A 22,862-nucleotide genomic window follows, 5' to 3' on the forward strand; every position below is an offset into this window, starting at 1 on the left:
ACTGGACGTCTGAACACAACACCGCATTCCACAAGCTCAAACAAGCACTCACAACAGCCCTGTTCTTGCATTTCCAAACTTCTCTAAACCTTTCACACTATGTACAGATGCTTCATACAAAGGCCTTGGCACAATTCTAATGTAACAACACGACTCCAAACTTAGACCTATAGCATATGCCAGCCGCACGTTAAACAACCACAAACAAAACTACTCTGTCACTGAGATCGAAGCACTTGCAGTCATTAATGCCCTCAAACACTTCAAAGACATCTTTCTAGGCTATGAAATACATGTACACACAGATCACCAACCCATTCTCCACCTCTTCAAAGGCAAGAACCTAACTGGAAAACTAGCCAGATGGTTCTTCACTATTCAGGAATTTATGCCTACCTTCTACTACGTCCAGGGCCATGGAAACTCTGTCGCTGACCTCAGTAGGAACATAGCAACAATATGTCAAACACTAGAGCCACTTGACATTACGCGACAACACATCATTGCCACTTAAGCAACAGACCCCCTATGGAAAAGAATCGTACACTATCTAAAATCAGGTGACACCACAAACACAGACGATTTTCCTCCGAACATAGAAAATTTCCCGATCATAGACCAGGTTCTCTACCACACCACACTACTCACAAACAAAAATGAACCAAACCGCACAGTTACACAACTAGTAGTCGCCACAAGTCTTGTTCTGGTAGTTCTCAAAATACTACATGATTCTCCTCTAGCAGCACACTGCGGAAAAGACATGTGTCTTTCGCAAGCAAGGTTAAAGTATTTCTGGCCCACCATGCGCAAAGACATACATACGTACATACATAGACACATGCCACTCATGCATAACTCATAAAGGTCACATTAGCAGTCAGGTACCAATACACAATTACCCAACACCTTCCAGACCTTTTGAAACCATTGCCATTGACTTACTAAAACTACCACTCACCTCAAACGGAAACCAGTACCCCTTCATATGCATCAACCATTTCTCTCGGTTCTGCATCCCCTCTCTTTTAGCAGACAAGACAGCAAAAACTGTAGCTCAGACAATTATCAACAATGTCATCTGCCCATACACCACACCAAAAACACTCATCTCGGACAACGGCACTGAATTCAATAATGACATTCTCACCAATATCTACCAACAGTTCAGCATTACCAAATGTAACACCACACCTTATCACCCTAGCTCAAATGGACTCGTTGAACATCAAAATCGGAAAATACTCAACATTCTAAGACACCTTGCCACAGACATACACGTATCTTGGGACAAACACATACCCATGATACAAGCCTGCATCAACAGCGCAATCAATAGATCAATCTCGGAATCACCCCATTTTGTTTTGTTCGGGTCTGATAAGAAATTGCCGTACGACCTACTCACGTCAGAACCACCCCGTGTATGATTTCAACGATTATGTCAAGGTCACACTGAATAATTTCAACAACATTTTCAGCAGAGTACATGAGTCCCTGACTCACTCAAAAGCAGATATGATTAGGTTGAAGAATGCTCACTCTAGAGAGTGTAAAGTTTCTGTTGGTGACATTATACACAGCACCAACCACCAACCCACATCAAAACTTGCACCCAAATTCCATGGTCCATTCCGGGTCACCGACATACTTCCACACAATAAGATCAAAGCTCTCAACGTACGCGAACTCAAAGAGGCTATCCTACATTTAGATAATATAAAACTAGTTCCCAGAGGTCTCGACATGGATGGCATTCCCTCCCCACCCATCCAACAACCAACACCCTTATCTATGTTTGGACCTTAGCTTCAAGGCCAACAAGTATATTTCCCCAAAGGTCCTCTCCACCTTTCACCGTCATCTCCCAACATATTTCTTTAGAGTAAAAGTCACCCATAATTACTAAGTTTACTCCTTTTTTCAGTACTTCATTTAATGCATGCCTCGTGTCTTTCAACATTTTGGAATGAGAGATGGACTTTTGAAGTCAAAAGATTGCACAATCAGTCCTAGAATCTTATTTGCTTTCTCAGAGGTTGAAATACACTGTTTAAATGATTTGAGATAATTACTGATAATTACACCGAAATCCTTTTCACTATCCACTTTTATTAACGAGTTTCCAAATAACTTGTAACCATACTGTTATTTTTACCAATCTGCATAACCTTGCATTTACATACATACATATACCAAGGCTTTTTCCCCCTTACAAGGGAGGTAGCCAAAAAGGAAAAGGCATAAAATCATTCCCACCCATTCCATCCCTGAAAACACTCCACATCCCCTCCACCCTCCCTCCCATCTTAGCACCTCCTAGATGACGGGTCATCCCTGCACCTTGTCCACTGCCCTGGGTCAGAAGCAGTGTCGCAAGACACAGCACATCCACAGTAAGGCCGCTTCATTAAATCGGCGACCCCCCCCCTCTCCATCCCCCCATATAAAGGAGAGGACGGGGAGAAATCCCTTCGGGCTGCATCAAAATTTTGCTCACACACATTACCTCACCCCCCATCCCCCGTCCATTCCACCTTATGCATCACAACATCTTCCATATACAACCATTCTCCATTCACCCCTGTCTTCTGTCCTCTCGCGTCCTTCCTCAACTGACATTCCCCTCTTCCCCAAAGCCCCCTTCACCCCATCCATCCATCTCATCCTAGGACGTCCTCTCATGTTCACTCCCTCCACATCTGCCTTCCATACCTCCTTTACTAGTCTTTCTTCACTCATTCTTTCCATGTGTCCAAACCATCCTAATACTCTTTCATCAACCCTATCTCCCAACTCCCTTTCCACCCCTGTTCTCCTCCTCACCTTATTTCTCACTCTATCTAGCCTAGTAACCCCTATCATACTTCTCAGACAGTTCATCTCAAACACATTCAAGCTCCTTCTCTCTTCCTCTCTTATGTTCCATGTTTCTGCTCCATACAGTGCTGTTGGCACAATCACTCAAGGTGACAAAAATTGCAGAGGGCAAAGGTAATGCTGAATTGATCATGATAAAAGTCGAAGGCAAGAATATGAAAAGTAGAAAGTTTGTGGTGACTTATGTGCCTCCAAAAACAAGCGCTTGGAAAGAAATCGAACATACAAAAATGCTAGATGACACAAGAAAATCACTCAATGAGATACTAATGGGTAAGGGTAATCTGGTAGTTATGGGGGACTTCAATTGCAAAGAAATTTGTTGGGACAGCATGACAGTGCAAGGAGGAGATGACTCGTGGGGCAATGTACTGCTAGATATGACCATGGAGTACACAATGACCCAATGGGTCCGTGAAAACACAAGGTACAGAAATAATGAAGAGCCATCGAAACTAGATCTAATATTTACAACAGAGCCTGAAATAGTGCATAAAGTCCAGTATGAGACACCAATTGGAAAGAGTGACCATGTACTCATCGAAACTATACTAAAGGAAGAAATAGACATAGAGAGGAACGAAAAGCATAGGAAAGGAAGACTGAGGTACAACAAAACAGACTTTACAAAACTAAAGACATTCTTCCGGAATGCAAACTGGGAAATATTTTACAGGGAAGAAACAGCAGTGGAAGAGAAATGGAATATATTGATGGAAAACTACAATGAAGGGGTAAACAGGCATGTACCAAGACAAAAGCGAGAGAGAGAGTACATTAAATGTTGGTTCAACAAAAGATGCAGTGAGGCAAAAGACAGAAGGGACAAAGCTTGGAAAAAGTGGAGAAAAGACAAAAAACAAAGCAAATGGCAAATTTATGTTAACTATAGAAATGAGTATGTTAATGTGAGAAGAGAGGAGAAAAGGAACCATGAGAAGGATATTATAGACAAATGCAAAGAGCAACCCAAACTATTCTATCGGTATGTGAATGGTAAACTTAAAAACAAACAGGAATTGGTGAAACTATGCCAAGGAAACATAGAATACACAGAAGATTTAGAGATGGCCGAAGTCATGAACAATCACTTTAAATCTGTTTTCACCAGAGAGAAAATACCAAATTGTGACATAGACAAAAACAAGAAATCTCCCCTCATGACTGAGTTTACAGCATCACTAAAGGAAATATCAGAACATTTATCAAGGCTGGATGTCAGAAAATCACATGGCCCGGACGGTATTGCAAATTGGATTCTAAAGGAGTGCAAAGAAGAACTAACAGACAAAATACACATCTTAATAAACAGCTCACTCAAAGAAGGAAAGATACCCGAGGACTGGAAAAACGCTAACATTGTACCAATACACAAAGGAGGAAACAAAGAAGAACCCACCAACTATAGGCCAGTATCACTAACAAGCACCATAGCCAAAATTTGTGAGAAAATAATCAAGAATAGATGGGTAAAACATCTGGAAGACAATGACATATTAAACCCAAGACAATTCGGATTCAGACAAGGAAGATCATGCTCCACAAACTTAATATGCTTTTACTCAAGACTAATAGACATAGTGCAAGAAAGAAATGGATGGGCTGATTGTGCATTCCTAGACTTGCAAAAAGCCTTTGACAAAGTACCACACAGAAAACTACTAAAAAAACTGGAACACATAGGAGGAATACAGGGAAACCTACTAAAATGGATAGAGGACTTTCTGACTGGTAGAAAGATGAGAGTAGTGCTCAGAGAAAAATATTCAGACTGGAAAGAGGTGATCAGTGGAGTACCGCAAGGATCTGTGCTGGCACCAATAATGTTTGCTATCTATATGAATGACATGGATGAGGACGTGAACTGCTACATGAGCTTCTTTGCCGATGACGCCAAACTGCTAAGGAAAATAGAAACTGATGAGGACTGTGAAGCACTGCAAGAAGACCTAAATAGGGTATGGAACTGGAGTCAGAAATGGGAAGTGGACTTTAATACTAAGAAGTGTAGCATAATGGAGTTTGGAAAAAGCAAAAACAGAATATCAGGAAAATATACAATTGGAACCAAAGAAGTAAAGAAAGTAGGATCCGAAAAAGATTTGGGAGTAATTATCACGAACGACTTGTCCTACGATATACAGATTAACAAAATTGTCGGGGAGACTTACAACTTGCTAAGATCAATAAAAGTGGCGTTTACATACTTGGACGAAGACATGATGAAAAAAATATTGGTTACATTGATAAGGCCTAGATTAGAGTATGCAGCGACATTGTGGTCCCCCAGTACCAAAAAGAATATAAAGAAAATAGAAAGAATCCAAAGAGCAGCTACAAAAATGGCACCTGCACTTGCAAACCTATCATACGAAGAGAGATTGGCTAAACTGGAGTTACCGACACTGGAGCAAAGAAGAGAGAGAGGTGACCTATTGACCATCTACAGAATCATGAAAGGCACAGAGGTACTCGATAGTGAGAACTTACTTAACTGGGACAAAAGAAACACAAGAGGACATGGAAAGAAAATAAAAAAACATAGCTATAGAAGAGAACTGAAGAAAAACAGTTTTCCTCATAGAGTTTTGGACACTTGGAACAAACTGGACAATGGAATAGTATGCGCAAAAACCATTCATGAGTTTAAAAACAAACTAGACACTGCAAGATACAAAGGCGGGACATCACGAGCATAGCTCCCCTTCCCGCAAAATACAACTAGGTAAATACAACTAGGTAAATATAGTCTCCTCTTAGCATCCATTCCCAAATGTCTATTCCTCATTACACTCTTTAATCCACCAAGGCATTTACTCGCTTCTCTCAATCTACATTCTACCTCCACCTTTACTCCACCTTTTCCTGCCACATTTGCAAACCAAGTATCTAAAACTATCCACTTCCTCCAGTTGCTCTCCCTTAATGCTCACTTCCAGATTACTGCCACTTTCACCCCTTGTACATCTCATCACCTTACTTTTACCCACATTTATCTTTAGCTTTCTTCTATTACACACTCTCCCAAACTCTGTCACCAATTTCCTCAATCCCTCCTCCGATCCTGCCACAAGCGCAGTGTCATCCGCAAACAACAACTGGCTCACCTCCCACCTCTCTCCATTTTCTTTAACCATCTCCAATCCCTGACCCACTACCCTTGCATTTACCTCTCGCACCACCCCATCCATGTATAAGTTGAACAGCCAGGGTGACATAACGCATCCTTGATGAAGTCCCACCTTTACCTCAAACCACTCACTCTCTCCATTTCTAATCCTGACACAAGCTCTACTACTCTCATAAAAACTCTTGACAGCTCCGAGAAGCTTTCCTCCTATCCCGTATATCCGCATAACCTCCCACAGTGCCTTTCTGTCAACCCTGTTGTAAGCCTTTTCCAGATCCATAAAGGCCCAAAAAACATCCTTCCCCTTTCCTATAGCTTTCTCACATATCTGTCTTACCACAAAAATCTGATCTACACAACCTCTACCTGTCCTAAATCCACACTGTTCCTCACCAATTACTTCCTCTGTTCCTCTCCTAATCCTCACAATCAAGATCCTCCCATAAGCCTTCCCAACTACACTTAACAAGCTAATCCCTCTGAAACTACTACATTCACACTTGTCCCCCTTTCCCTTGTAAAGTGGAACTATACAAGCACTCCTCCAGTCCTCTGGCACTCTACCTTCTCTCCAGCAAACATTAAATAACCTCACCAACCAGTCCACCATCACTGTACCTCCTTTTTTAAGACATTCTGCATGGCATCCATCCAGACCAGGTGCCTTACCTGCTTTCATCATCTTAACAACTGCCTTCACCTCATCCTTCCTTATTTCTCCTCCATTTTCCTCACTCATCACTCACCTTGCATTTACTTGTGTTAAATTTCATTAGCCACTTTTCAGACCATTGCTGTATTTATCTAAATCTTCTTGAATATCTAATTGATTTAAGGGGGTACGCGACACTTGGGGGGGTGAATTTGGTCAAGATATGGCATTTTTCAAAACTGTGTTCAAAATGTTCGTATACCACTTAGAAATAAATCCCGACAAATAATTTTCCAGCCGCGCGCAATTTAAAGGTCCTGGGTGAGGTTTAAAGGGACAGATTTAAAGGCACAACCCACACTAGATGGAGGCGTGCCACTTAGGACCTTCAGGCGCAGCGAATAACGTTGAAATTTGATTGAATTTACACTCGCCCAGTGTATCAACGGCCAATACGATTGTGGAGGGGAAGGGAGGAAGGTGGAGGGAGAATATTTCGCCAACTTTGTGCGAAACTAAGCGTTAGTTCCCGGCTAGCTCTGAAAAGGGAAGTACGCATGTCTCATGAGCTCTCATTGCAATCTATAACTTTAGCTAGTACATATTACTATTTAGTACAGTCATCATGGGTAGCAAAAAGAACAAAAGAACATCACAATGACAAAAAAAAGCAGTTAAAGATGGCAAGCAGTCAAAGACGACTAAAGATCTCACCACCTCTCACTCCACCACCGCCCTCACCTGCACCTCTGTGACGGTGACAGAGGTAAAGGACAACATTAGACTAAACAATTCAAAGAGGAAGATTAAATCCAAAGAAGAAAGCAAGAGGAAAAAGATCAAGGCTATACAGGAAGAAGAAAGAAGAAGGGACATCATATGATGCTGGAGGGGGTGCCCTACCAACATAGATTGGCGAGGGGAATCTGATGAGGAAAGAGAAGGCGCCCACTACTGGAAAATAAACCTCTTTCCAATGATTTAGATACCCTGAAGACCCCCAGCAGAGAGGTTTCATATGAAGAAACCGCCAAAGGTGCAAAAAAGCAAATTATATGATGTTGTCGTCTGTGCGTCGTCACTACTGTGACATACTTATACTTTAGTTTTTCAGTATTTAAAGTACTTATAATTAAAATATGTTGATAATGTTTACTGTACTTACTTATTATATATTAAGAATTAAGCCATGAAAACATCAGTCAAATTGGTGAAACTATAAGCAAGTTACAGATATACTCATATTTCAAGTTGCCATATCTCCGTTCGATATTTTTCTACTTTTTTTTAATCATAAAAAATCTAATATACATTAGATTTAGATGAAACTTACAGGGAATATTACTTTTAGTAACTGCTAGGGCCGATCGTTCGAATATTTTGAATAGGATGAAAGACTTCGAAGTAATAATGGAAACGAGCAAAAAAATTGTATTTTTCACGATTTTTGCCAGACATTAAAATTGAAATGCCTGTATGCAAAAGTATAAAGGAAATTGTTCAATTACTCAATGACCGGCCCTAGGTGTGCCTACTGACTAATCATAGCCAAAATATAAAACAAATTGGTCCACATATTATGGTGCTGTGCACTTTTAAATGTTGCTACTGGTATACGTACATGTGTACATGTGTACATACATCATTCTGCTTCACCTAAAATGTAGGCAATATGGATACCTATTTACCTGAGAAGTTTCAGCTCTTTACTCTAAATATTTTAGAAAATTACCTCCAGGTGTCGCGTACCCCCTTAAGTGATCATTTGCCATTCCACACAATTTTGTATCATCAGTAAATTTAGAGACAATAGATTTTAGTCCATGGTCTATATCATTTATACATACAGTCAAACCTCAGTTTTTGAACATAATTCATTCCAAAAATATGTTCTAAAACCGAACTGTTCGAAAACTGAATCACATTTTCCCATTACAATATAAAAGAGATAAATTCATTCCCAAGCACCAGATGAATGCTTATTTACCTAATTACACTTTATATAACATATAAAAAAAATGTACAAGTGTAAATCAAACAAAAAACATAACAGAAGTAAATTTAATGACAAAGCAACACTGTATAGTTATTATGTAATGTAAGTACTGTACCCTTTTAGCTGCATAGTTGGATGGAGATGAGGGAAGGAAAGGGGTGAGTTATTGCTTGGAAGGGAAATCCCCTTCCATAAAAACTTTTGGCGATTCTTGTTCGGGTTTCTTTCCTTTTTTCTTTCACTAAAAACCTTTCCTATGTTTGTTGTTTTAGCCTGTACTGTAAAATGTTTCTGAAATGTAACTTGACATTGTCATTGAAAAAATTTACGGCTCTATGTGGTACCACAGTGTCTGGGTGGCATTTTCCTACAAAACTTTTAACATCACCCCAGCACAAATTTCTTTGATTAAAGAACTTGGCATATCTTCAATTCTTTCCTCCTCAGAAGAAAACTGTTCCTCAGCCAATTTCTTTTGCTGTTCATTTTGAAGGTGTACAAGCTCTTCGGTGGTAAGTTCAGTATTATGGTCTTCCACCAGCTCTTCAATATCTTCACTGTCAACCTCCAAGCCCATACTTTTTCTCATAGAAACAATCTCTTCAACAATAGCATTGTCCTCAACAGCAACCGCAGATCCAGCAGTTTCAAACCTCTCAAAATCCCTCTCTGGTACACAGCCTGGCCAAAGGTTCCGCCATGCTGAATTCATGGTTCTAGTACTTACTTGGTTCCATGCATTATCAATAAGATTAACACAACTCAGGAAATTGAAATGGTCTTTCAAAATTCTCTCAAAGTTAACCAAGTGTTATTAATAACTTGGAAACACAAATCACGGCTTTAGCATAATGTTTCTTAAAGTTAGCTATGACTTGTTGATCCATAGGTTGAATTTGAGGTGTTGTGTTAGGTGGCAGGAATTCAAACTTGATAAAATCAGACTCACCAACTAAGTCATCCTCCAAACCTGGAGAGTGAGCACGAGCATTATACAACGTGAAAAGGCATTTTAGTGGCAATTTTTTTTCTAGCAAGTATTTTCTAACACTTGGGGCAAAAACTTCATGAAACCATTCTGTAAAAAAAACAATTTGTCACCCAAGCCTTTGTATTAGCTTGCCACATTACAGGCAATTTACTTTTCATAACATTTCTTTTGAAAACTCTTGGATTGTCAGAATAATACATTAGCAATGGTTTGACCTTGAAATCACCACTTGCATTACTGCACAGCAGAAGATTGAGTCTGTCTTTCATTGGCTTGTGTTTAGGCAGCAATTTTCCCTCCTTAGTGATATAGGTTCTTTTTGGCAATTTTTTCCAGAATAATCTGATTTCATCAGCATTAAATACCTGTTGGGGGAGAAATACCTTCTTTCTTTATAAAGTCACCAAACTCAACAACAAATTATTTCCATCATTTACTTGTTTGAATTCTCTGCCTCACCATGCCTAACTACACTGTGAATTTCACTTCAGTTCTTACATTTTTCAAACCATCCTCGACTTGCTTTAAATACAAAATCATCAACACTTGTACCAGGGCTTTTCTTTACTAGATCATTGTAAATTGCTCTTTCTCACATATAAATGCTTCAGAGATAATATCACCTGCTGTTTCTCATTTATATAAACAAGCAACAACTTTTCCACTTCCTCAAGTATTTGTGGTCTTTGTTTACTAATGACGGTCACTCCTTTTGCAACATCAGGCGACTGTATCACTTCTTTATTTTTGAGAATAGTGCAAATTGTAGAAACTTTACTCATAAAAAATTTTCATCTAGAAGTTTTGCCATTTAATACAACTCTTTTTTTTTTAATCACTCAACCAATTTCTAGTCCAACTTAATAGGCTACCACTTATTCCGTAAAAGCTTTTGCAAAGTCTATATATATTAAATCCATATTGTTTCTTTTGTCATAATTCGAGATAACTGTGTTGTAGAATTTGAGTAAATTAGTCATGCAAGAATATTTCCATCTGAATCCATGCTGGCTATCATTTATCAGACAGTTACTTTCTAATTGATGTTCAATAGCATCTCTGATGATAGTTTCCATCATTTTTCCTATGAATGAAGTCAAGTTTAAAGGCTTGTAGTTATTTGGTTTCTTTTTTGTCACCTTTTTTGAATATGGGAGTAATGTTAGCTAGCTTCCATTCTCTTGGGACATCTCTGGATATAATGGATTTCTTTAAAAAAAATTCTAATGGAACAACAATCTCATTTTTCATTTCCTTTAAGATTCTTGGATGCCAACCATCAGGCCCTGGTGTTTCACTGATTTTGAGTTTCTCTATACACCTTTTAATTTTTTCTTTTGTTATATTTACTGTAGTGAGTAAATACACCCTAGATTTTTCACAGGTTTCAGTTTATAGTTCACTCTGAGGTGATTAATTTACAAATACTGAACTAATAACCTTTTTATCTCTAATGAAACTCCATCCTCGTACTCATCTAGATTATACTCATTTTAAACTGTTAAATTGGTTACCTGTTGAAAAACGTGTGGTTCAGTTAAAGCTTAATCATGTTCACCAAATTGTAAAAGACTCTTGTCCCAGTTATTTGTAAGATACTTTTACACTTGTTAGAAACGCTCGTACCTTGAGAACTCGTTCTAGTCGGTCATCCGTTATTGTATCTAGGTTTAATAGTTTGTTAGGGAAAAGTTAATTCAAATACACTGGTGCTATTGCTTGGAACTCTTTACTGATCAACATACAATCGATTGTTTCTGAAAGCAGTTTTAAAAAATCACTTTTTATGCTAGTCATTTTTCTAAGTAATTTTTTTTCTAGTCAGTACAGTCATATGTTTCATGTTAGTCAATTTTGACATCTTTTTTCTAGTCAACCTAGCTTGTATTATGACAATCTTTTCCTAGTTATAATACAGTATGTAATTTTTTGTGAGGACCACAGTGGAAAGTCTTTTGACTTTTTGTGCCATCCTCGGATATACAATTGTATTTACTATATATAATATGAATTTTACATGTATTGTATTTTATTGCATATATGATTGAATCTGAATAAAATAAAATCAAATCAAATCAAAATGTAATTATAGAATTCTTTGGGATTCTCTTCGGACGTATCAGTGATATTCATTTCATATTGTTGTTTTTGTTTTTTTATTGTCTTTTTTAAATCTCTCTGTATTATTACATAACTTTCATAGTCATTAGGTCCACCCAAGCACTTGTATTTCTTATAAGCCTGACTCTTTTTAGCAATACTTTTTTCAGTTTCTTTGTCAAGCCATTTTGGGCAAGCCTGATTTGGGGGGGGGGGGGGCGCCTCTCCTTAAACGGGATGTAAGTATGAATCATCTTAGTAAGCATATTTTGAAATATTTCCCACATCTGATCTACAGGTCTCTCTCTTAACTTTGCCCCCCAATCTGTAAGCTGAAGCTCCTGACATAGTCCTATGACCTGAGCTTTACTAAAATTGGGTATTTTAAATACACAAGTATCCATTCTAAAATTTTGTAGCAGTTTGAATCTAAGTTGTGATCACTATTTGCAATACTTTCACCAACTTCTATATCAGTTATCATGTTTTCATGGCTAGTGATCAACAGATCAAGTAAGTTTCCATGTCTTGTGGGCTCTTTCACATGCTGAACTAAGTAATTGTCACTGAGAAAATCTATCAACTGACTACCTATATGGCCATGTTCAAGGGCCATCCAATCAATGTCAGTAAAATGGAAATCACCCATTATCAATAAGTCCCAGTTGCAGAAACTAGACGGTTCTTGAAACAACAGTTTGTCGTCTGCTCATAATTTTTTGGCCTATATATTACACCTACATTCATATTCTGTCCATTTGTTTGGGTTAATTCTACCCACAAACTATCATATGCATCCTGTATTATTTTCCCTAAAACACATGCAAGGACATTGTTTTTAACGTACAACAGAACACCCCCACCTTTCTTGTGCTTTCTATCCTGATGAAAGTGTTTAAATCCCACAATATTAAATTCAGCTTCAAACTCTTTACCATTTAACCATTTCTTGGTATTCCTATCATACTGAGATTTTTGCTTTTGACATACACTTGTATTTCTTGGAATTTATTCCTAATACTACGAGCATTCAAGTATATGGTATTAAGAAACTCGTGATTATTTTTTTGACACGTTTTGTATTTCGGCATCATGCCTTACATTATAATTTTGTTCTTTATTGACACCTTGCTCTATATTGATATTTAGTCCTTCATTTACATTCAGTCTCATGGACATTTGCCCCATCACGGACATCTGGTCACTCACAGTCATCCGATCTTTTATGTATACCTTGCCCCCATACATCACCACATTCCACACTGGCCACCTGTCATTTGCTGACACTCTGTCCGGTATCCCTTCCTAAAATAATACTCTCTCCTCCACTGACATTATCTCCTACCATATTTTGTTCTCCACTATCATTGCATACCATCATGATATTTTGTCCTCCACTATCATTATATCCCATCTTGATATTTTGTCCTCCACTATTATTACATCCCATCGACATTACATCCTAATGTAATATTTCGTCCTCTACTAACATTATATCCTAAAGTGATATTTTGTCCTACACCAGCATTTCTTAACCTTTTACCCTTGCATAACCTTTAAAATAAATTGCATGTCTCAAGGAACCCCTGCACAAAAAAAAAAAAAAAACTATACCATATCTTTCTCATTTTATTTTCATCATGATAATAGGTTAGATAGGATGATGTCTATATTACATTATTACAATAATCGTCTGCAGAACCTTAGGGTTCTGTGGAACCCTGGTTGAGAAACACTGTCCTACACTGACATATTGCTCTACATTATTACTATACCCTACTCTGTTTTCCCCAATACACTTTATTTCCCCTTTCCTTTGAGTTTCTACCCCATAAAAGGAACTAGTTCATTACAAACTCCCACAATGAGGTTTGTAAGAACATTTTGCCTCTCCGAGTAAGGTGGATCCCATCAGAAGCATAAGGTCATGACACCTGGAAAAGAGATACCAAGGATCAAGAAAGTGGTATCTCAGTTGCATGCACAATTGTAATATCCTCTCATTGATCCCTATAGCTCTACTGTTCCGACACATGCCAGCATAGATTCTCGGAAGCGGTCACTAAATAAACCAAATACATGAAGCTTACTCTGCTTACCTTATACTATTACTCCTACCTTTGGAGTACAATAATAGACTACTGTTTTGATTCTAAATTACTAGAACACTACACTTTATCTTATACCTGTAACTGTATAGTGCTATACATATACAATTACATAAGCACAACACAATCACTTGTCACTATTTGAAGATATAAACTTCACAAGAAGTAATAAACTTAAGGGGCCGTGAGGCGCGAAAACTGGAAAAATTCTGGAAAATTAATGAATTTTAGGTAAACATTTAAAAAAGATTTTCTATGATGGTGGTAACACTTCGACCAAATATTACAGCTCAATTCCGTTTCTTTTCTTATAGATAAAATAAAATAAATAAATTTTTGGCAACCTCTGGCAACTCCATTGCATGAAAAATCATTCTGTATATTGAAATAAAGTCAAAATTTCAATAGCCAGTTCTGTTTTGTTTACTGTAATTAATATTTATGGAGATATCTGGCAATTTGTCCAACCCTACATCCCCAGCAGCATCTCGGTGTCTTTTCAAAGCTGGAAGAGAAAGGATGCTGGCTTGTAGTCTAACAGTCAGCCTACCAGTCACGCACTTGATCGTATCATCTTCTTTTATTCTACCAACAGGTAAGCATTTCAAAAGATTCTCTATGATGGTGGTAACACTTCGACCAAATATTACAGCTCAATTCCGCTTCTTTCCTTATATATAAAATAAAATAGATAAACTATTGGCAACATCTGGCAACCTCATTGCATGAAAAAACATTCTGTATATTGAAATAAAGTCAAATTTTCGATAGCCAGTTCAGTTTTGTTTACTGTGTTATGTTTATGGATATATCTGGCAAATTTTCCCAACTTTATATAGCCAGCAGTGCTTCTCAGCCCTGGAGTTGCTTTTTAGCATCCCACTCACGCACGCGATATCATTATCTTCATTTATTCTACCAACAGTAACCATGAGAGGGGTGAAGAGCACATTGAAGTTGAGAAAACAAGCGGAGATGGCAAGGAAATGTAAAAGACGACGACGAGAAGATGCTACCTCTGCCACCCCTACCCCTGCATCCAGCTCCTCAACCTCACCCTGAACACCCAGCTCCTCGACCTCACCCTGAACTACTGCACTCCAGCACCTCCACTGCACCCCTCACAACCTCATCTGCTACCGAAGAGCAATTGCAAATGACCATCCCATTCCATCCCACAAAACTATGAAAGTGAGCTTCACATTACCAAGTGAACTACGTCAGAGAGTGTTGGGTGAATACAAGAGGCTGGCAACAGACAAGTTGTTATCTGCATGCCTTCTTGGAAAAACCCAGAACGTAAACGAGCACTTGCATTCATGAATTTGGAGATACTGTTCTAAGTACAAGAATGCAAATAAAAACATTCTTGACTTTGCGGCTGCCCAAGCTGTACTAGATTATAATGTTGGGTATGAAGAAGGATTTGTGGTTCCTCTTCTTGGGCAGCCATACACACAACTGCAAGAGGTATATCTCAGAAAGCGAGATAAGTTGCGTGAGAAAGTAAGTTGTACACGAAAACGTAAACAAAGAGACAATGTCACGAGTGAGTACGAGGCCGGAGGATTTTAAATGCCGGTGCACTCCTTTTAAACTTTAAATGCCTCTCCTGAAAAGTTAATGTTTTTCTTATTTAAATAGCCATATCTCTGTTTCTTTTTGTTCGATTTTATTAATTCTTTCGAATTTGTGAAGAAAAATAGTCACTTTAATTTGGCAAGAAAAAAAAATAAAGGAAACTGTAACTTAATTTTTTGTTTCATTTATATTAGCAGATTTTCACTGAAGTTTCTACTATTCAAAATGAAAAAATCATAAAAAAATATATAAGAGAGTAAGAGGAAATTTAATTTTGTGAAGTTGTTCCCAAGACTCTAATCTTTCATTTCCTACATAGTAGGCTGATTACCTATGCCTATGGATACTTCAATGATCACAGATACCATAATAAAAAAAAATATATATATATTAACTACACGTAACATATACATGTTACTAAAACAAGAGGTATTCACTAGCTGGTGTCTTGGCAAAAGACAAGCTCTCAAGCTGAGGTAAATATCTCATCATACACTGCCCTATTCTCATCCTATCCTGACAGCCAAACTGGAGTCTGTTCCTTGTTACCTAGTAAGAGAGAGCTGGAGCAATAGACTGAGAGACTAACTTCTGGGTAATGGGATATTGGCTGTACAACTGGTTACCACAAGGCAATGACACATGGTACAATTAGTAGCATCATTACCAATGGAATATATGTTGATGAACAAGTTAGAACCATGCATGAATTAGAAGCTAGGTATGATCAATTTGAGAGTAAGAGGGGACCTCACATACACTGCTCCTTTCCTGTATCCTACAATTAGGTAAATATCTCACCCTACACTGCCCTATTCTCATCCTATCCTGACAGCCAAACTGGAGTCTGTTCCTTGTTACCTAGTAAGAGAGAGCTGGGGCAATAGACTGAGAGACTAACATCTGGGTAATGGGATATTGGCTGTACAACTGGTTACCACAAGACAATGACACATAGTACAATTAGTAGCATCATTACCAATGGGATATATATTGATGACCAAGTTAGAAACCTGCATGAATTAGAAGCTAGGTATGATCAATTTCAGAGTGAGAGGATCTCATATACATTGCTCCTTTCCTATATCCTACAATTAGGTCAATATCTCACCCTACACTGCCCTATTCTCACCCTATCCTGACAGCCAAACTGAAGTTTATTTCTTGTTACCTTGTAAGAGAGAGCTGGGGCAACAGACTGATAGACTAACTTCTGGGTAATGGGATATTGGCTGTACAATTGGTTATCACAAGGCAATGACACATGGTACAATTAGTAGCATCATTGCCAATGGGATACATGTTGATGACCTTGGAGAAATGTAGTATGGGAATGACCTTCTACATCTATTTGGCAGCACCACTACATACAGGTGTCCACTAGTCCTGAATTAATAGATACCAGATACTAATTATGTAAATCCAAATTAATTAAGCATAAACAGTTTCAAGTGAAATACCTGTCCTTCAGTAATATGTGTGACATGGGTGTATTGTGATGTATCTTGATCAGCTTCTAATGGATCAGGAACAATATGCACTGCAGTTTCATACTCGCACATCTGAGGATGCTCTACAGCTGTTGATGGAACATATCTATCTGACTGCTTTGCAGATTGCTCAGATTGACCAGATAAAACCTTAGAAATAGTAGAAAAAGAGGAAAATTAGGAAAATTAGATGAATCCAACTTCATCAGAATGTTAAGCACATGCACCCAAATATCTAGAATCAGGTTTACATAAACTCAGCTCATAAAATGAATACCTGGTTAATGATTTCTGTGGTTTTTAGCTCACGTTCCTTAATATGCCTCTCTACATCTCTTACAACAAAAGCAGGTTTTGTTGTACCTGAGAACTAAGACAAAAAAAGTATCCAATCTATATCTGTAGATATCAGACATAACAAAATATACACAAAAATATATATAAACAACACTTCTTCTGTAATCACGTATCAGTTACACTAATCTATAAATGTCTATTTTGCTAACTGATGTACACAACACTTTTCTAATCAGACATATCAAAAACACCTAATAATGTCTACCTTGCTAGTTGAAAGATTCTTTGCAATTACCTGAATAGGATCAGCACTACACAATGGTCTAGGATGTCGATGATAGAGCAAATAGAATGGTGTGTGACCTGCTGCTGTCAGATATGATGTATTCATCTCGTATAACTGCAACCAGAGGAATGTAAGATTAATAATTTCTTCAGTTTAACTTGTTTCTATCTTAACTGTTCCATGATTAGTCTTCCACATCATTCTATACATTTATCTATATATCAAAAGGTTTCTTCCCCCTTATAAGGCAACCACCTCCAACTCTTCCCACACCCGCCCATTACCTATTTGTATTCCTTTTATCTTAATTCCTTATGGATCAAGGACCATTCCTGCACCCCAACCACTGACTGGATCAAAAGCAATACAGCAAGACACAGCACATCCACAGCAGGGCCTGACAGCCTAAGCTGTTTTACTCCCACTACTTCTTTTACATGATGACACTCCCTCCTTGTCCTCTCATGTATAAATAGAGATGATGTAGAGAAATCCCTTCATGCTGCATCAATGTATACTCTATCCACAACCATTCTCTATTCACACTTATCTCTTGCCTTCTCACCTCCCTACTCAACTAATATTCCCCTTTTTTTTCAAGGATCCCTTCATCCCATTCATCCATCTTGTTCTCAGTCTTCACATCAAGTACACTCCATCCACCTCTGCCTTTCACAATCCTTTTGCTACTTTTTTCCAATCTCGTTCTTTCCAAATGCCCAAACCATCCTAGTATTCTTTAATCAATCGTATCTACTAAATTCCCTCCCACCTATGCTCTACTCCTCACCTCATTTCTCACTCTATCCACCCTCATAACTCCCACCATAATTTTCAAACATTCAATATCAAACACATTCAAATTTCTCTTTCTGCCTTTCTTACATTCCAAGTCTGCCCCACACAATGTCATAGACAGAATCATCCCTTCATATAGTCTTCTCTTTGCATTCAACTAAATACCTATTTCTCAAGACATCTTTCATTCCCACAAGACATTTACTTGCATCATTCACTCTACAGCTTACGTCCACCTCCTGCTACAGTCAATCAATCTGTTGCCCTGGTTTCTCTTGTAGAAGACGTGTGGCCTTCAGGTAACCAGCAACAGCCCCCAGGTGGGTCCACAAGACACTCGAAGAAGATAGATTGTATTGTTATCTAGGATTAGTTAATATAGGTTGTTGTAGTATTTACCTAGTTGTATTATACAGGAAGGGAGCTATGCTCATAGTGACCCATCTTTGTATCTTTCAGCATCAAGTTTATTCTTAAAATCATGAATAGTATTTGCACACACTGTTTATTCATCTAAGTTATTCCATATATCCAGCATTCTGTGTAGGAAGCTATTCTTTTTCCTATCTCTTCTATAGTTGTCCTTTTTGAGTTTCTTTTCATGACCTCTTGTTTTTCCATTGTCATTTTTTAGTAAATCTTTTCTGTCAAGGATTTCCATTCCTTTCATGATTCTATATATAGTCAGTAGATCACCTCTTCTTTGCTCTAGTGTTTGTAGTTCTAGCTTTGATAATCTTTGTTCATATGTTAATTTGGAAAGAGCTGGTGCCAATTTTGTTGTTGCTTTCTGTATTCTTTCTAGTTTCCTTATATTCTTTTTAGTACTGGGTGTCCAGTGTCACTGCATATTCCAGTTTTGGTCCAATCAATGTGACTAATATCTTTTTTTATAATTTCTTCATCCAAGTATTCAAATGCCACTTTCATTGACCTTAGTAGGTTGTATGTTTCACCTATTACCTTGTTTATATGTCTGTCTGGTGTCATGTCTTTGCTGATTACCACTCAAAGGTCCCTTTCCGAGTCCACCTTTTTTATTTCCTTTTCACCAATTTTGTCATTTTTTGATTGATTGATTTATGGAATTTTTGGCTCGAAGGCCAAGCGCCGGAGCCGGTAGGCCATTCAGCGCATATTTATCTTATATACATAAAAAATTGAAGTAAAACAGTTAAAACAATAAACATTCACAAAAACACATCACAACAACATACACTCACAAGCATTCATATACACAATTTTAAATTTCATAAAATAAATTGATGTCTTTTAAAAACTTTAAAACATTCTTCACTTAAGCTTCCTCCCCTAAAATTTGTTTAAAGGATAAATTTGTTAAAAAATTTGCCCTGCGCTTATTAGAGAATGCAGGGCACTCAATTAAAATGTGTTTTATTGTAAAAACTGCTTGGCAAGTGGGACATTGGGGGGAAAGCCTTTCTGCTCCACTTGCCATCAAAAATTTATGGGTAATGTAGGAATGGCCAATTCTCAATCTTGCTAAAACAATACTTGACCTTCTGTCCAAAGGAGGACACTTCCAAGGGTTCACCAAGGGGTGAATCTCTTTTAACTTACAACTACCGTCCAGCCTTGTCCATTGTTCTTGCCACTTCTCCATTGTATAACAATGGATCACTTGTTTTAAGTCCGTATGTGGGACTTTTTGGTCTGTTATATGGCTGAGCCTAATGACGGCTTTGGCTGCAGCATCGGCCTGTTCATTTCCAGTGATACCCACATGGGACAGCACCCAGCAAAAGTTTACTTTTATCTTCTTTCTGTTGTTAATCAGAATCAACCAGTCCTGTATTTCTTGGATTAAAAAATGACGAGGTAATAATGTATTTACAGAGGATACAATGCTCATGGAGTCTGTAAAAATAACAACGTTCTTATTACATAGAACAGAATTAAAAACAAATTTGAGGGCGTTGCTGACTGCCAGCAGTTCAGCAGTAAAAACAGCTAAAAGGAGGCAACTTTCTCTTTAAAACTGTGCTATCAGATACAACAGCACAACCAACACCATCTTGGGATTTTGATCCATCTGTATAAATAAAAATTGAATCAGCATGTACTGATGAATGTTCTAAAAATTCACTTTTTAGCTCTACAGCAGTTCTATTTTTCTTGTTTTTAAGAGGACATATTTCAGTGGGGCATCAGTTCCAAGGAGGGAATTTGGGAGGCGTGATCTCGGCAATTGTATTAGGAGTAAGTCCTATCTCCTCTGACCCAACTTCACATCTCACTTCTAAAGGTTTCGGCAGAGTACTTTTCCTTGTAGCTCTGTCTACCGGCTGCTTTACATATTTTAAGTTTGAATTCTGTTTGGATGTCAAGACACGATATATATATCTAAGGCTTAATTTCTCCCTGCGAATATACAGGGGAGGAATTCCTGCGTCCACATACAAGATATCCACTGGAGATGTTCTATAGGCTCCCCAACAGATCCGTAAAGCCATATTGTGGACTATATCAAGCTTCTTTAATGAAGTTTTACATGCCAATCCATAAATTTGACAACCGTAATCCATTTTGCTAAGGCACAATGATTGGTAAAGCCTTATTAAAGTTATACGATCTGCTCCCCAGTTGAAATGAGACACTACCTTTAGTATATTAAGTCGCTGTTTAACAGTGTATACCTCATTCATGTGATTTGTGAATGTCAACCTTTTGTCCAAAACCAGACCCAAGTATTTTACTTGATCTTCATATGGTAGTATGACACCCTCTAAGAATAGTGTTGGTATCTCTTCCTTGTGTCTTAGTCTGGAAAACCTTATGGTTTTGGCTTTTTCAACAGAGAATCTGAAGCCCCTGCTATTAGCCCATGCTGTTGCTATATTAATAACTTCTTGAATCTTTTGGCTTGTTTCTAATGTTGTCGATTTGCTGCACACAATAGCGAAGTCATCAGCATAAGCCAATCCATGAACTCCTACAGGAACTTGTTCTAATAAACTATTAATGGCTATGCTGAAGAGTGTAGGACTCAGAACACTTCCTTGGGGAATCCCTTCCTCTTGAAGATATGCAGAAGAGAAAGAAGTGCCTACTCTGACTTTTAGATAACGGTCAGACAAGAAGTCCTTTAAACAATTGAACATATTACCACCGATACCCCACTCTGCAACTTGTTTCAGAATGCCTCCCCGCCAGATAGTATCGTAGGCATTTTTCAAGACAAAAAACACAGCAATGCTCGAGTTCTGAATTGCGAAGGCATTCTGAATCTCACGAGTGATAAAAAGTAAGGGGTTCAGAGTGCACTCATTTCTTCTAAATCCGAACTGTCTGTTAGATAGCAGATTTTTAGATTCCAAAAACCAAACTAAACGCATATTAACCATTCTTTCATAGATCTTACAAATGCAGCTAGTGAGAGCAATAGGTCTGTAGCTTTGTGGGTCATGAGAATCTTTTCCTGCCTTTAAGATTCCTATGATGATTGAAGTCTTCCAAGATTTAGGAGAAGATCCAGAAGACCAAAATCCGTTCAGCACATTTAAAAGGAATTTCTTCGAGGATACGGATAAGTGAGCAACCATGGAATAAAGAATGTCATCCTCTCCAGGAGAGGTTGGGGAGGATAAAGATAAAGCATGATCCATTTCATCCAAGGTAAAAAGAAGATTAAATGCCTCAGAGTTCGTATTGGTAGGAGGAATAATTGTGGTCTTGGCTCTAATTCTTCTGATATCATGTGAATAATGTAGTGGACTTGAAATATCAGCATAATGTCTTCCAGAAGCCTCTGCTACTTCTCTTGTATCCGATATAAAAGAATGAGTGAAGAAAGACTAGTAAAAGAGGTGTGGAAGACAGATGTGGAGGGAGTGAACATGAGGGGACGTCCTAGGATGAGGTGGATGGATGGGGTGAAGGGGGCTTTGGGGAAGAGGGGAATGTCTGTTGAGGAAGGACGGGAGAGGACAGAAGACAGGGGTGAATGGAGAATGGTTGTATATGGATGATGTTGTGATTGCATGAGGTGGAATGGGCGGGTGGATGGGGGGTGAGGTAGTATGTGTGAGCAAAATTTGACGCAGCCCGAAGGGATTTCTCCCCGTCCTCTCATTTTATGCAATGGGGGGACGGAGAGGGGGGGTCGCCGATTTAATGAAGCAGCCTTGCTGTGGATGTGCTGTGTCTTGCGACACTGCTTCTGACCCAGGGCAGTGGACAAGGTGCAGGGATGACCTGTCATTCAGGAGGTGCTAAGATAAGAGGGAGGGTGGAGGGGTGTGGAGTGTATTCAGGGATGGAATGGGTGGGAATGATTTTATGCCTTTTTCTTTTTGGCTACCCCCCTTGTAAGGGGGAAAAAGCCTTGGTATATGTATATATGTACTGTATTTATCTTCAGATTGGGTAAAGGAGATGGAGTAAACTTTCCTTGTAATTTTCGAATCCTATTCCATACTAAGGTAGGGGAAGAGTCATATTTCAATTCACTAATATATTTAATGAAGGATTCCCTCCTTGCTTTCTTGAAGATTTTCTTCTGCTTTGCTCGAGCTCTTCTGTACGTTATCTTA

The 22,862-nt window shown here is 38.3% G+C and overlaps 1 protein-coding gene across 6 annotated transcripts in view; it reads right to left on the reverse strand.

The window, feature by feature from the left end:
• LOC143039374 (uncharacterized) overlaps positions 1 to 22,862 on the reverse strand; it is a 1,426,499-nt gene that overhangs the window by 29,005 nt on the left and 1,374,632 nt on the right. For 5 of the 6 annotated variants that reach the window (XM_076209287.1, XM_076209284.1, XM_076209291.1 and 2 more), the window contains 3 exons: positions 17,521 to 17,625; positions 17,206 to 17,298; positions 16,899 to 17,078 (listed from right to left, as the gene is read on the reverse strand). In XM_076209287.1, coding sequence (XP_076065402.1) covers positions 16,899 to 17,078; positions 17,206 to 17,298; positions 17,521 to 17,625 — 378 coding nt within the window. Of the gene's footprint in view, positions 1 to 11,300; positions 13,684 to 16,898; positions 17,079 to 17,205; positions 17,299 to 17,520; positions 17,626 to 22,862 lie in introns of those variants that run through there. The other variant, XM_076209288.1, reaches the window with a different exon arrangement.

Source organism: Oratosquilla oratoria, chromosome 26, assembly GCF_046742065.1.
Source record: "Oratosquilla oratoria isolate Oo_2021 chromosome 26, ASM4674206v1, whole genome shotgun sequence".
In the NCBI taxonomy this organism is placed as follows: Eukaryota; Metazoa; Arthropoda; class Malacostraca; order Stomatopoda; family Squillidae; genus Oratosquilla; species Oratosquilla oratoria.